Source organism: Papio anubis, chromosome 1 (assembly GCF_008728515.1).
Source record: "Papio anubis isolate 15944 chromosome 1, Panubis1.0, whole genome shotgun sequence".
Taxonomy (NCBI): Eukaryota; Metazoa; Chordata; class Mammalia; order Primates; family Cercopithecidae; genus Papio; species Papio anubis.
Window position 1 is genome coordinate 133,845,885 of NC_044976.1, and position 15,143 is coordinate 133,861,027.

Genomic DNA, 15,143 nt, shown 5'->3' on the forward strand with positions numbered 1-15,143 from the left:
CAAAGCCAAGACAGGCTGGAAGCTGGGCTATAGTTAGCCAAGCTGTGAATGCAAGGAAGTTCTTGAAGAAAATGGAAAGTGCTACTCCAGTAAACACACAAACGATAAAGTGAAACAGTCTTATTGCTGATATGGGGAAAGTGTGAGTGGTCTGGATAGAAGACCAAACCAGCCACAGCATTCCCTTAAGCCAAAGCCTAATTCAGAGTAAGGCCCTAACCCTCTTCAGTTTTATGAAGGCTGAGACAGGCCAGGAAGCTGCAGAAAAAAAGGTGGATGCGAACAGAGGTTGGTTCACGAGGTTTAAGGAAAGAAGCTGTCTCTGTAACATAAAAGTACAAGAGCTGTTAGAGACGCTGCAGCAAGCTGTCCAGCAGATCCAGCTAAGATCGCTGATGAAGGGGGCCACAGTAACAACAGATCTTCAGTGGAAATGAAACAACCTTCTACTGAAAGAAGATGTTATCTGGGACTTCCATAGCTAGAGAGGAGAAGTCAATGCCTAGCTTCAAAGCTTCAAAGGACAGGGTGACTCTCTTGATAGGGGCTAATGCAGCTGGTAACTTTTAAGTTAAAGCCAGTGCCCATTCACCATTGCAACAATTCTACAACTGTTAAGAATTATGCCAAATCTACTCTGCTTGTGCTGTAGAAATGGAATAACAAAGCCTCGATGACAGCACATTTGTTCCCAGCCTGGTTTACTAAATATTTTAGGCTCACTGTGGAGACCCACTGCTCAGAAAAAAAGATTCCTGGGAAGTATTATTGCTCATTGGCAGTGTCCTGTTCACCCAAGAGCTCTGGCGGAGATGTGCCAGGAGATATATGTTGTTTCCATGCCTGCTAACACAACATGCATTAATTCTCCAGCTCACAGATGAAGGAGTCATTTCAACTTTCAAATCTTATTATTCAAGACATTTCATAAGGCTACAGCTGCCACAGACAGTGATTCCTCTGATGGATCTGGGAAAAGTCTATTGAAAACCTGCTGGAAAGGATTCACCATTCTAGATGCCTTAAGAACATTCATGATTCATGGGAGGTCAAAACAGCAATACGAACACGAGTTTGGAAGATGTTGATTCCAGCCCTCATGGATGACTCTGAGGGATCCCAGACTTCAGGGGAGGAAGTCACTGCAGATGTGGTAGAAACAGCAAGAGAACGAGAATTGGCAGTGGAGCCTGGAGATGGGACTGAATTGCTGCAGTCTCATGAGAAAATGTGAATGGATGACGAGTTGCTTCTTATGGATGAACAAAGTGGTTTCTTGAGATGGAATCTACTCCTGGTGAAGATGCTGTGTACATTGTTGAAATGACAACAAAGGATTTAGAATTGACACCAATTTAGTTGATAAAGCAGTGGCAGGGTTTGACAAGAGTGACTCTAATTGTGAAAGCAGTTCCACTGTGGGTAAAACGCTATCAAGCAGCATCACCTGCTACAGAGAAGTCTTTCATGAAAGGGAGAGTCCATTGATGTGGCAAACTTCATAGTTGTCTTGCTTTAAGAAATTTCTGACTGGGCGCAATGGCTCACGCCTGTAATCCCAGCACTTCGGGAGGCCAAGGCAGGTGGGTCAAGAGGTCAGGAGTTCCAGACCAGCCTGGCCAACATGGTGAAACCCCATCTCTACTAAAGATTAAAAAAAAAAAAGATTTCCACAGCCACCCCAAACTTCAGCAGCCACCATGCTAATCAGTCAGCAGCTACCAGCATGGAGGCAAGACCGTCCCCCAGTGAAAAGATGACAACTCAATGAAGCTTAGATGATTGTTAGCCTTTTTCAGCAGTCCAGTGTTTTTAACTAAAGCATATGTATTATTTTTAAGACATAATGCTGTTGCTCACTTAATAGACTATAGTGTAAGCATACCTTGTAGAAGCACTAGGAAACCAAAAAACTCATGATTTGCTTTATTCTGACCTTCTCTTTATTGCAATGGTCTGGAACCAAAGCTACAACATCTCCAAGGTGTGCCTGTATGTCTCAGTAAAGCTGTTCAGAAAGAAAAGAAAAAAGAAACTGGATCAGAAAGGAAATCTTTTTGCCAAGAATAGCTCAGTCCTTAGATGGCTTCATGGCCAGTTCTTCAGAACAAACAGTTAAGAAGACACAATTCTAATCTGATACAAACTCTTCTAGGAAAGTTGAACAGAAGACCCCTCACATAGGCAGGCACTGAAACTCAGTGGGAAGAGCTAGAGAGAAGAAAATCACAAACGCAGATGTGAAAATCCTAGGAAGACACTATCAGAAGACATCCAGCCCCATAGAAAAGAATGGAGCCCATCCTGGCCAGGTTGAGTCCAGGAAGACAAACTTCCACAGAACATTGGTCAGTTTCTGTAGCTCACTGCAACAGTGAGGCTGCAATGAGCTGTCATTGTGCCACCCCACTCCAGCCTCGGTGGCAGTGTGACACTTTTCCTCTAAAAAAATGAAAGAAGGAAGGATGGAAGGAAGGAAGGAGAGAGAAAAGTCATACCTCAAAAGATGTAAGGATGACATTTGATAACATTCGATATTTATTTATTATTATTATTATTATTTTTGAGACGAAGTCTCACTCTTGTCGCCCAGGCTAGAGTGCAGTGGCGTGATCTCGGCTCACCGCAACCTTTGCCTCCCGGGTTCAAGCAATTCTTCTGTCTCAGCCTCCTGAGTAGCTGGGATTACAGGCATGCACCTCCATGCCCAGCTAATTTTTGTATTTTTAGTAGAGGCGGGGTTTCACCATGTTGGCCAGGCTGGTCTCAAACTACTGACCTCAAGTGATCCTCCCACCTTAGCCTCCCAAAACGCTGGGATTACAGGCGTGAGCCACTGCGCCTGGCCCCATTTATGATTTTTAGAGGTTCTTAGCCAACTGAGAACCAAAGGGTGCCCCTGTGGCCTGAAACGGTGTTTGGGCGTCAGGCTTCATGCTGAAATGTTAAAGGCATTCCTCTGAAGATGAAGAACAAGACCAGGATAGCTGCTGCCACCTTTATATAAACCAGGGTGATGCAGGCTGGTTTTTTTGTTAGTTTGTTTTTAGATGGTCTCACTCTGTCACCCAGGCTGGTGTGTGGTGGTGTGCCTGTGGCTCACTGCAGCCCCCACCTCCCGGGCCTGTGCCATTTGCTGAGTGTGGAGCGAGTTCTATGGATTCTGGAAAGGCCATCTGTGTGCCGGCACAACTCACAGCTCTGTGGGGAAGAACACGCTTCCTCCATCTTTGGGTCTTTGCTTGGTCCGGTGCAGCCACAAACACGCGCAGGCACATGCAGCCCTTGCTGAGCTTATCCACCCACTGCTGGGCTCTGCTTGTCCACTGAGCACACCTGGGGCGTGACTTGGCATGGATTCACACGGGACGGATGGCTGCTCACGGACCATGTGACACGCCACGAAGCGTGTGGATCTGACGTTCCCAGCTGCTCTCCTGCTGTCTCCAGCACGTTCCTATAACAAGGCTATGTTGAATGGCATGCCGGGAAGGTACAATGCATGTGCAGTCTGTGCTTCCAGAAAGATGTGATTATGTCTGTAATTGTAGGGCATCTTAGTTTACGCAGGCTGCTACAGCAAAACACCACAGCCTGGGAGCTTGTAAAACACAGAAGTATGCTGCTCACAGCTCTGGAGGCTGGAAGGCCAAGGTCAAGGTGTGGCAGATTCTGTGTCTGGTGAGGGCACTTCCTGTTTCATAGACAGTGCCTTCTCACCATGTCCTCACATGGCAGAAGAGGCAAGGGTCTCTCCAGGGTCCCTTTTATTTATTTATATTTTATTTTATTATTATTTTAACCACAGCTCACTGCAGCCTTGACCTCCCAGGCTCAAATGTTCCCCCCGCCACAGCCTCCTGAGTAGTTGGAACCACAGGCATGCACCACTGCACCTGGCTAATTTTTAAATATTTTATAGAGACCAGGTCTCACTGTGTTGCCCAGGCTGCTCTTGAGCTCCTGACCTCAAATGATCCTCCCGTCTTGGCCTCCCAAAGTACTGGGTTTACATGCATGAACCACTGCACCCCAGCCTGGGGTCCATAAGGACACTAATCCTGTTCATCACCTAATCACTTTCCAGAGGTCACAGCTCCTAATGCTACCACTTTGATGGTGTTAGGTTTGACCATATGAATTTGGAGAAGACACAAATATTCAGACCACTGCAGTGGTTTATTTTTAAAGTTTCCTAGATATGTCAGTCTGGAATTCCAGCCATGGAAGAGTGTCTCCCCGTGTCCTTGACAATATTCTCATCGGACATTTGATTTGTGCTTATTAATTAACGAAGCATAATGTATCAATATAGTTTTATTTCTTGAGATGGGGTCTTGCTATATTGCCTGGGCTGGTCTCCAGTTCTTGGGCTCAAACAACTCTCCCGTCATGGTCTCTGGAGCAGCTGGGACAGCAGGCAGAGAATGTCTTGGAGTGGGGCTGAGTGTTGGCTCGTGGGTTTGAAGAGCCAGTTGGTTTCCTTCCCTTGGCCTGTGGGTTTATACCCTTTGTCTGTCTTCAGTCGGTTCCTTTGTTATTGGTTTATAGGAAGAGATATGCATCCAGACACATACGTGTACAGCGCTGGCCCCTGGTCTGGGGTGTGAGTTGCAGGCATTTGCCCCAGATGTAATTTGTCTCTTGGTCTCTGGACTCTGCGCTGCCTCTTTTTTGTTTTTTGCTATGCAGAGATTTTTATACTTTTAAGTAGTCAAATATATTCACTTTTCGGTGACTTCTGGGTTCTGAGTCTCACGGAAGAAAGCTTCTCTGTTCTGAGGTTGTGTTGGGAACCACTCCTCCCTTCTTCAGCCCTTCTGTGGCTCTGTCGTGTGGCAGACAGAGAGCCCTGCCTGTCAGGAGGGTCTGGGCCTCCTCTGCTGGGCCCAGGCCCTGAGATCGCCTGCCCCGTTCCCCAGCATGCCCTGTGGTGCCTGTGGTCTGCCTGTTTATCCTCAGATCTTCATCCCCTGGCGCTGTGAATCCCTTCAGTTGGCTGCATGCGGAGCCCACCCTGACAATGAAGGAGGCATGGGGCAGGGGTCACCAAGGGTGGGAGAGGTGAGGGGGCAGGAGCTTAAGAAGGCCATGGCCAGAGCAGCACAGAATTCAGTGACTACTCCAGGGAAAGGCGTAGCCCTTGGGCCTCAGGCCATCCCTTGCCACTCCTGGGCTGGGGCCACCCTCCCTCCACACCCTTCTGCCGGTGCTGATGGCCCACCCTGCCCACCCTGCCTGTCCTTGGATCAGGGTCAGTTACCTGCAGCTGCATTTAGGGAGTTGCCTCTGATAGAGGGGTGTCCTGGGGCTGCCCAGCGAGTCTCCAGGTGCAGCCACACTTGCTGCCCTGCTGTCTGCCTGCTCCAGGAGTGCCCTAGGGAAGGCTGGAGGACTCAGCTTGTCACTGTCAAACCAGCTGTCAGTGCCCCAGCATGACCAGTGTGGGCCAGGTGGTGGGCCACAGGGAGGGGGCAGGGCAGACTGATATCCTCAGTCACCATTGACAGGGAGGGAGGGGTGGCTCTGGTAGATGGGGCCCCCTCCCCCTCCTCCCCTGCCCTCTTCCCTTCACCCTCCTGTCTTCATCCACTACCCTCCTCCCCTCCTTCTCCTCCCCTCTGCTTTTCCCCTCCCCCACCTCTTCTTAGTGCCCTCCCTCTCCCCTTTCCCTGTCCCCTGTCCATACCCACAGTTGGGTTTTGCAGCTTGTGGAGGGCCCATGCTGACCTGGCTATAGGGGTTTTCTGGGACAGTGGCTTGGGGCTCTTGGGTCCTGACGGGTCCAGGCCTGGGGGGAGGCACAGGTGGAAGGCTGTTGTCCTCCTGAGGGCTGTTCTGGTCACAGCTGTGTCGTTCCATCTAGGGATGGAGGTCTCCACCTGCGAGCTGCCCTTGTGTGTGAGGTGTGGCTTTCCTGGCCCTGCTCCCCAGCCTGCCCCCCGCCCTAGTCCTGCTCTGTGTGCCCAGCTGTCCTGGGATATCCCATCTCTGGCCCTGGGGCTTGGAGGTGTCTGTGCATGGATGCCCACAGTGCCACCCCGTGCTCCTGTCCTGACCCCTAGGGCATCTGAGGGGACCTGTGTATACTGCACTTCCTTCCCTCACCCAGGCATCTCCCAGCCTTAGCCCACAGCAGTGTCCAGGTTTGGAGGACTGACTGGTCCCTCCTGTCCTCCCTGTGGGGCCTGTGCCTCGGGGACCTTGGGGATTTGCTAGAAGGGCCCTTGGGGTCCTCCTCTACCCACTCCCTGGCAGCCTGGCACATGGGTGTGTGTCTTGAATCCCGGGCATGGCCTCCCCAAGTGAAGACCTCCCCCCCGTGGCGCCCCTTGGTGGCTCACTGACTGGTGGGGGGGCTGTTGCAGGTCCTGCTGCCTGCAACTCTGGCTCAACTCAGAGGGCTCACGGGGGCTCGGGCTGGCTCTGAGCATCCTGGAGGAGCAGACCCCAGCTTAGGGAGCAGGACGTCAGCTTGGCCGGGCAGGGTATCTCAGCACGCCCACCAGGCGGGTGGCTCCTGTGGAGGGGCTGTGGGGTCCTTCCTGGGGCCTCTACCTGCTCCCTCTGTGGCCTGCGCCTGTGGCCCTGGAGGCAGGTGCCTTTCAGTAGCCTAGGGGTCACCTGTGTGGCCTTGCCTTTGATGGGATGTGCTAGGGAGCCTCTTGGGCCCCTCCCCTCCACACCCCTGGGCAGGAGCTACTCCCTCTGGGTGGGTGGTGGGGTCTAGCAGGGCCATGCGAGGGTGTAGGGGGAGCCTTCCCAAGCTGGCACCCCGGTAGCTCCCAGAACGTACTGAGTCTACTGTTCTCTGCTGAGGTCTGCTGGGGGTGAGTTGGGCAGCATGTGTCCAGTGGTGCTCTCGGGAGGGGCCTCCGAGCCCTGGCCCTGTCCAGGCAGGTGCCCTCCCAAGGGCTGTGGGGCTGAGTCTGGCTTGAGGTGGCGGTGCCTGGGGCCCCTGACAGTTCACCCATGTGGGGACACTGGGCTGGCAGGTCTGACACAGCTGCAGAGCATGCTCGGTCAGTCCCAGGATAGACAGGTGACATGGGGGCGGGGTCAGGGTTTGAGGTTGAGGACCGAAAGGCCTTGGCTCCATGTGGGCTGGGCCAGGGCGGGGTGTGAGGGAAGCCCTGTGAAGTGAGTCCAGCAGCAGCAGCAGCAGCAGCAGCAGCAGCAGGTGAGCCAGCAGCGGGCTGCGGGGAGGGGGCATCCAATAGGGTGGAGCCGGGTTCCTGGAGCAGTTGAGGTTGGGGATGCATCCTCAGTGCTGGGGGCTGGTGCAAGGCCTCATGTAAAAATGGAGGATGGTGTGTGTCAGCTCAGAGGCCCCCAGGGGTGACCTATGGGGAGGGGTTAGCTGGGGTCTGTCCTGCAAAGGAGGATGTCCAGGCTTGGTGAGGTGAGAAGGGTAGAGTGTCAGAGAACCAAGAGCCACTTCCCAGTGCAACACCCAGGCATTGAGGTGGGGAGACCCCAACCAGAACCTGGGGACATATGCATAGACTGCAGGAGTGCTGGGAAGCTGCAGGGGGCCACAGGACCGTAGACATCCCAGCAGGTCATGGCAGAGGGTAGGGGGACCTCAGGCGGGGTCCTGCAGGTCAGCTGGGGCCGAAGAGAGTGGAGGGTGTGGCAGATGCCCATCAGGCATAGCTAGGGGTTCAGGCTCCGGAGCCTCCTCCCTGCCCACAGCACTAGGCGGGGCTGTCCTCTTTCGTATGTTGTGTGTGTTGTGAAGGTCTTGTCTGTCCAGCATAGCTAGAGTCAGCTAGACTCCCTGAAACTGTGGGGGTTGAGTTGGCAGCACAGACAGCCCTGTGGTTGCTGCGACCATGCTCGCTGGAGTGGGGGCCATGGATGTGCAGGGGGCCAAGGCCCTTCTCACCTCCCCCTCCCCTGCCTGCTCATCCTGGATTCTTTCTGCCCCTCTCACCCCCGGATGGACATGCCTGTCCCCTGTCCCCTGGCCACCGAGACACCTGGCCAGGCTCCAGCAGGGCTTCCTGGCGCTGGGCTCACACTGGCCTCTCTGTGCCCAGGCTGACGGGCAGCGAGCCCCTGACCGTCCTCCCGCTGACCCTGGAGCCCGAGGCGGCCGCCCAGGCGCACTACAAGGCCTGCGACCGGCTGAAGCTGGAGCGGAAGCAGCGGCGCATGTGCCGCCGGGACCCGGGTGTGGCAGAGACGCTGGTGGAGGCCGTGAGCATGAGTGCGCTTGAGTGCCAGTTCCAATTCCGCTTTGAGCGCTGGAACTGCACGCTGGAGGGCCGCTACCGGGCCAGCCTGCTCAAGCGAGGTGAGTGTGGCCGGCCTGGCCCTCAGGAAGGCCCCAGGCAGAGGCAGCAGCCCAGGCCTGGTCCATGTCCCAAGAGGCCCCTCTCAGGCTGCACTCCTGGGGACACTGGGCCCAGCCTGCCCAGAGCTCCTGGGCCTAGGCCCTGGAAAGGGCAGCCCCTGGACCTCCCTGAGTGCTGCCTGCCCTGCCCTGCTTTTGGCACAGGCACAGTCGTTGCTGGTGGCCAGGGTGTGCTGACTCCGCCTTTGATGGGGCCCTAGGCTGCCCGGTGCTGCCCCGACAGCCCTCGGCTCCTGCCAGATGGCCCAGTGCCCAGGGGGCTCTGCCTGTGCAGACTCTCCTCCTGCCTTCCCACCCTCATGAGGGCTCTCCACCACCTTATTTCAGCCACCCTCCCACCTCGGCCTCCTCCTGCGCCCTCCCAGGGGCTCTCCACCGCCTATTTCAGCAACCCTCTCACTTCAGCTTCTGGAGTAGCTGGGGCTGCAGCCGTGTGCCACCGTACTGCACTAGCTTGTGTAAAAATTGGGGACCCAAGGCCTAGGGCAGGCAGGACTTTCCAATGGCCCCATGGTGAGGCTGGGAGGTTTGAGACCCTGATGGAGACTGTGACCACGGAGCGGGAGCCATGGCCATGACGGGCTCTGGTTTCTCCTCCCAGCCAGCTCTGCGCCTGGGGGACACCTGGGCGCTTCCTACCCTGTGGTGCCCAGGGCATACCCACACCCTGTCCCGAATGCAGCACCAGTAAAGATGCTCTGGGCCCCCACATGGGATTCATACTCTTGGGGTGGTTTGACTGCAGGACAGTGAAGGGGGAACTCTGGGCAGCCTGGGCTCACTGACCAGCCCTTGCCAATCCCAGGCTTCAAGGAGACTGCCTTCCTCTATGCCATCTCCTCGGCTGGCCTGACGCACGCACTGGCCAAGGCATGCAGCGCGGGCCGCATGGAGCGCTGTACCTGCGATGAGGCGCCCGACCTGGAGAACCGTGAGGCCTGGCAGTGGGGGGGCTGCGGAGACAACCTCAAGTACAGCAGCAAGTTCGTCAAGGAGTTCCTGGGCAGACGGTCAAGCAAGGATCTGCGAGCCCGTGTGGACTTCCACAACAACCTCGTGGGTGTGAAGGTAAGTGGGGCGGGGCATGGGGCTGGTGGGGTGGGAAGGAGGGCCAGAAAGAACATCAGGGGGGCAGGGCGGGGCATGGGACTGGCGGGGTGGGAAGGAGGGCCAGAAAGAGCCTCAGGGGGGTAGGGGTGGGGTGCAGGGCTGGGGTCGGGGCTGCAGCAGGGCGGGCAGGCACACAGTGGAGTGGCCTCCGGCAGGAGGGTGGAGGCCGTGCAGTGCCGGCCATGGTCCTGGAACCTCTCATGCCCATAAGGTTCTCTACCCACCAAACGGGGCACTAGCCATGTTTGCCTGCAGAGGGGCCCCCACGGTCCCTGTGGGGCCACCAGGAGGGTGTCCTTGGTTAGGCGGTCTAACCAGGATCATGGCACTGTGGGCCCCACCTGTCAGCCAGCTGGCAGGCTTGTCAGCAAAACTGGTGGGAGGAAAACGTGACCCCCACAGACCAAGGTGGGACGCATGGTGGGCAGGGGGTCCCAGAGAAGGGTTAGGGGTATGGAACCCACTCACCCGAGTCAGGGGAGTCTCATTCTGCCCCACCAGCCCTCTCTGTGGCCAGGCCTCTATTCTGAGAGACAGAATCCCGACCTAAAGACTTCGAGGTAAAAGGGCTCTCTCCTGAGCCCTTCCAGGGGCCACAGAGAGGGCTGGTTGGGGTAGCTGTTGGGGTAGCTGGCCCGGGGTGACCCCAGCTCTCTGGTCATCCTTCATGCCACCTGCAGCCTGTCAGTGCCCAGGTCCACATGTCTGGGGGAGTCCGGGCTGGACCTGTAACCCCACTCTGCACAGAGCCCCCAGCATCTCTGCAGTTCCTGAACAGGGATGGGCAGGGTTGACACCTCTGTTGGAAGCTGAGGGACATTTCTGCCTCCTGCCCTTATCTTCACATTTGCCAGGCAGGCTGGGAAGATAGAGCCCCAGCCTGGGGAGGGATGAGGTAATGAGAGCCAGCCCTGCTCTGAGCCCCACTTGATTGAGAAGTCAGAATACCCAATCACCCATTTACTGAAGGATCAGCCTCCCCTGTTTGGGCCTCTTGTGCCTCCTTCCACCTTCTTGGGCAGGGGAGAGCCTTTGAAGGCAGATTCAAGCCCCAAGCAAGGCCCTTTCTTTTCCTTTGTGTATGACCCCCCCCTTTCCCTCTTCACCGCTTTGTAAGAGATTAATGAGAAGTCGGAACATGAAGGGTGCTCCATTAGCTCCACAGAGCCTGGGTCACCAACATTTTAATTAAATTGGTCCGGGTTTCTCTGCAAAACATCATTAAATGTGACTATGGTTGCTGGGCCAGAGGTGGCTGGATTTCTTAATCCTCCTTGAGCCGGCCCTCCTGGGGGCTGCTGGCGTGGGAGCAGAGCCGCCTGGCTCAGGTCCCACCTGGGAAGGGACCTCCCCACCAGGCCTGTCTTTGCAGGTGGGGGCCTAAGTCCTGGGAGGGGACAGGCCCAGCCAGGCTTCTGTGGCAGCTCCCAGTATAGATTGTAGGTGCTGGCCCTCCCTGCTGTGGGTGAGGGGTGCATCCCGCTCTGGGGCCAGCCTGGACTCTCTCATGGTATAAGGAGCTCTCTCTTCCCCAGGAGCCCCTCTCCCCCGCAGCGTGGGCCTCCCTGCTCCTGCGGTGCCTTCACTGGCCTCCCAGCATGCTGACCCTCAGCAACGGTGGGCTGGGGGTCGCATCTGCATGTGCAGTAGCACCTGGTTCCCGATACTAGGGGTAGGGAGGTCACGGTCAGCTCACACATACACCACCAGATGAGGTCACGCTTGTCCTCACCTGTCCAGCGAGCTGTGTGCTGAGAGCAAATATGAAGTCCTGGCAGGACTGTGATTATGGGCATGGGGGCAGAAGGTCCAGCCCCTGCTGAGGGCAGCCCCCGATGCAGGGTGGACATCAGGCAGGAGCCTCCCCTTGTGGAGGTGCAAGGGTGGCCACCCTGGGGGCTGAGGTGCCAGCCCTGGAGTCTCTGTCCTGGGCAGTCAGCAGCCCAGAGGAGGTAGGACAGCCCCATGAGCCAGGAGAGTGAGCTGGATGTGAGATGTGCAGTGGCAATGCCTGCCGGCTGGGCCTGGGCCTGAGCCTAGGCCCAGGTGGGGTGGGGGTGCGGGGTCCCTCTGGGGATCAAGGGCAGGGTCTGCTCACTGGGCCCACCTGCACAGCCCTCACACTGCCCTCCCTCCCATGCCCTCCTGCCAGGTGATCAAGGCTGGGGTGGAGACCACCTGCAAGTGCCACGGCGTGTCAGGCTCATGCACGGTGCGGACCTGCTGGCGGCAGCTGGCGCCCTTCCATGAGGTGGGCAAGCACCTGAAGCACAAGTACGAGACAGCACTCAAGGTGGGCAGCACCACCAACGAAGCGGCAGGCGAGGCAGGTGCCATTTCCCCACCACGGGGCCGTGCCTCGGGGGTGGGCGGCAGTGACCCGCTACCCCGCACTCCAGAGCTGGTGCACCTGGACGACTCACCTAGCTTCTGCCTGGCCGGCCGCTTCTCCCCGGGCACCGCTGGCCGTAGGTGCCACCGTGAGAAGAACTGCGAGAGCATCTGCTGCGGCCGCGGCCATAACACACAGAGCCGGGTGGTGACCAGGCCCTGCCAGTGCCAGGTGCGTTGGTGCTGCTATGTGGAGTGCAGGCAGTGCACACAGCGTGAGGAGGTCTACACCTGCAAGGGCTGAGTTCCCAGGCCCTGCCAGCCCTGCTGCACAGGGTGCAGGCATTGCACACGGTGTGAAGGGTCTACACCTGCACAGGCTGAGTCCCTGGGCTTGAGCAGCCCAGCTGCGTGGGGTATAGGCATTGCACACAGTGTGAATGGGTCTACACCTGCATAGGCTGAGTCCCTGGGCTCAGCCCCAGCTGCATGGGGTGCAGGCATTGCACAGAGCATGAATGGGCCTACACCTGCAAAGGCTGAATCCCTGGGCCCAGCCAGGCCTGCTGCACATGGCACAGGCATTTCACATGGTGTGAGGAGTATACACCTGCAAGGGCTGAGACTCTGGGCCCAGTCAGCCCCGCTGCTCAGAGTGCAGGCATTGCACACGGTGTGAGAAGGTCTACACCTGCAAGGGATGAGTCCCCGGGCCTGGCCAACCCTGCTGTGCAGGGTGAGGGCCATGCACGCAGTGTGAGGAGTCTACACCTGCAAGCACTGAGGGGCTTTTCTAGCACATAGGGGTGTACAGCTGGAGCAGGGTGCCAGGGGTCTTCTGGGTTGACTGTCCAAGCCCTGTGTCTCCCCCTCTCCAGGACCCAGAGGCGGGAGTTGGTTCTGGTCTGGCGTGTGCAACCTCTTTGCTTGTGCCCTGGGCCTCAGCTTCCTCCCTCTGACCCGAGAGCATCACACCAATGCTTTCTGAGCTTTCTCCCATCCCTAACACGCCAGTCCCTGGGAAGTGGCTCCCCATGCCAGTCCATTGGCTTTCCCTCCCCACCTCCTCTGAGGCATGGGTAGCAGATGCACCTTGGTGACCGTGTGGCCTCCATGTGGGCCACCCGTTGGGGACTGGCCTGGCCCAGGCTGCCCCAATACCAGCACTGTCTTCAGAGACTCAAACCACTAGAAGAGGACGCAGCCTGTTCTGCACTCCCAGGGCCTGGCCGTGCAGGTGCCCAGGCTCGGAGGACACTGCCGACCTCTGACGTTGAGCACTTCTCTTTGGAGTAAATATCAGTGACTTTTAAATTATTATGATTATTTAACTAATATAATAATTATTATTTTCTCCATCCCTGCCACCTCCCCGGCTGCAGCTCCCCGCTCTCGACCAAGCCCCAGTCTGGGAGGGCCCCGCCTTCCATCTCTGACATGTTCCCTCCTAACCCTGCCTCTGATCTGCTTAGTTGTTTGAAACCACTAAATGGAGATAGATGTGTGTAGTTAAGGAAATACAGTGACCTGCGTCTGGCCACAGCCCTTGGGGCTTCTGGAAGCCAGCTCCCCCTGCTCCATGCCAGCCAGCCACTGCCACATGGTGGGCCAGCCGGCGGCCCCTGCCCTGCACCCTGTGGGCAGACGGCTCAGCCTCCAGGCGGCTCGGTGCAGATTCTCAGGCTGGGGGTGGTAGGGAGGGGTGGGTATGGTGAGGGGTTAGGGCAGCCCTTTGATTGGTTCATGTCATGTCATGAGGAAGCTGCTTGCTCTGTGTCACTGGGGGACAGATTGGGACAGATGCCGGTAGAGGCAGTCTTGGGCTCGCATCTGGCCATGGAATGTCATGCGTTATGGCCCTGCTGTTGTGTGTGCTGGGGACAGGGTGACCTGCACTGACCTGGCTTGGTTTGAGGGTATAGTGTGTGTGTGTGTTGTGAGAGTGTGTGTGCTGGCATGGTCAGTGTGCATCCGTGTGTGTGTGTTGTGAGTGCGTGTGTGCTGGCGTGGTCAATGTGCGTAAGTGTGTGTTGTGTAAATGCATGCTGGTGTGGTCAGTGTGTGTGTGTGTGTGTGTGTGTGTGCGCGCGCGCGCACTGGTGTGGTCACCTGGGCCGTGCTGTGCTGTCAGTGGCATGGTGGTGCCTTAGGTTCCCAGAGCCTCTCGCCCTGGGCTCCATCTTGTGGGTGTCCTGATGGTTGTGGCTGGGTTCTGGGTGGGTGACTGGTATGGACACAGGAACTACTGAGTGAATGGGTGTCTCAGAGTCCCATGGGTCTCCAGAAAGCTGGGGGGTCTGTGTTTTTAAAAGAAAACCTATTTATGTTGCTGTGGGTCTCTGCCATCCCTGTGTTATAGTACATAAGAACGTTTATTCTCCTGTGGTTCAGAGAGCACCCCAACACGTGCCTGCAGCTGCATCCCCAGACCACAGTGTGGGTGCAAGATGCTGGGTTTGTCCTTGGTCTCGTGGAGGCCTGGCTAGAAGGGATAGGGGTGGTAGCCCCTGCCCTCTGCAGTGTCCGCATCCACCGGACCCTGAGCAGCATAGCTGGCCACACCCTCATGACATGACAAGACTGTCACTCAGTCACTATTGAGTCTACGAAGGGCATCAAGTCAGAGGAAGGTTTTTATGTTTAATCAAATAACACATTTAGCTCTATGTCATAAATATTCAGAAAAGTATTTTTTTAAACAAGGCAGACCAAAAATGTCTGCTAGCTGGTTGATTTCTATACAAATATATATTCGAATGTCTTGCTGGATGAAGAGGCCGCTCAGCCGGAGCCTCCTGTTTCATGCGCTTCTCTTCCGAGGGGCAGTAGAGGAGAAAGGGCTGTTGGGAGGGGTTCAGCCCGCTCCTTGGCCAAGGGATCCCAGCCACCTTCTCCGCACCGGGCCCCACCACAAGGGACCTGGACTCCCAGGTGGCTTCTGGCCAGGCGTGGGTGGGTGGGAGGGGCCCTGTCTGTGCTCTGAGTCTCCGTGCGTGCAATGATTTCTCTACCTCATCTGTGTGGCCTGTCCCAGAGGGACTGTGGAGAATGTATTTATTTAACAGCTTTGTGTCACAGAACCAGAAACAAATGGAAACACTAAATAAATGTATTTTAAATTATAGCCTCATCTCAGTCTGCTGCCTTCACAGGGGCTTCTGTAGGCCTGGGACGAGGAGGAGGGCCTTAGGAGGAGGCCTAGGAGTCAGCCTCTGGGAGGAGGAGGACAAGAAAGGAGGATTGGAGAGGAGGTGGACTCGGGGAGGTGTGCCTGGGAAGGAGGAGAAATTGGGAGGTGGGACCAGGGAGGAGGAGGAAGGACCAGGGAGGAGGAGGAAGGGGG

The 15,143-nt window shown here is 56.6% G+C and overlaps 1 protein-coding gene across 2 annotated transcripts in view; it reads left to right on the forward strand.

Annotated features, from left to right (window-relative positions):
* WNT9A (Wnt family member 9A) overlaps window positions 1-14,922 on the forward strand; it is a 29,639-nt gene extending 14,717 nt beyond the window's left edge. The window contains exons 2-4 of one of the 2 annotated variants that reach the window (XM_003893018.4): window positions 8,043-8,299; window positions 9,165-9,427; window positions 11,622-14,922. In XM_003893018.4, coding sequence (XP_003893067.1) covers window positions 8,043-8,299; window positions 9,165-9,427; window positions 11,622-12,104 — 1,003 coding nt within the window. In that variant the 3' untranslated portion in view covers window positions 12,105-14,922. Of the gene's footprint in view, window positions 1-5,581; window positions 8,300-9,164; window positions 9,428-11,621 lie in introns of those variants that run through there. The other variant, XM_009186023.4, reaches the window with a different exon arrangement.
* Window positions 14,923-15,143: the final 221 nt, after the last annotated feature.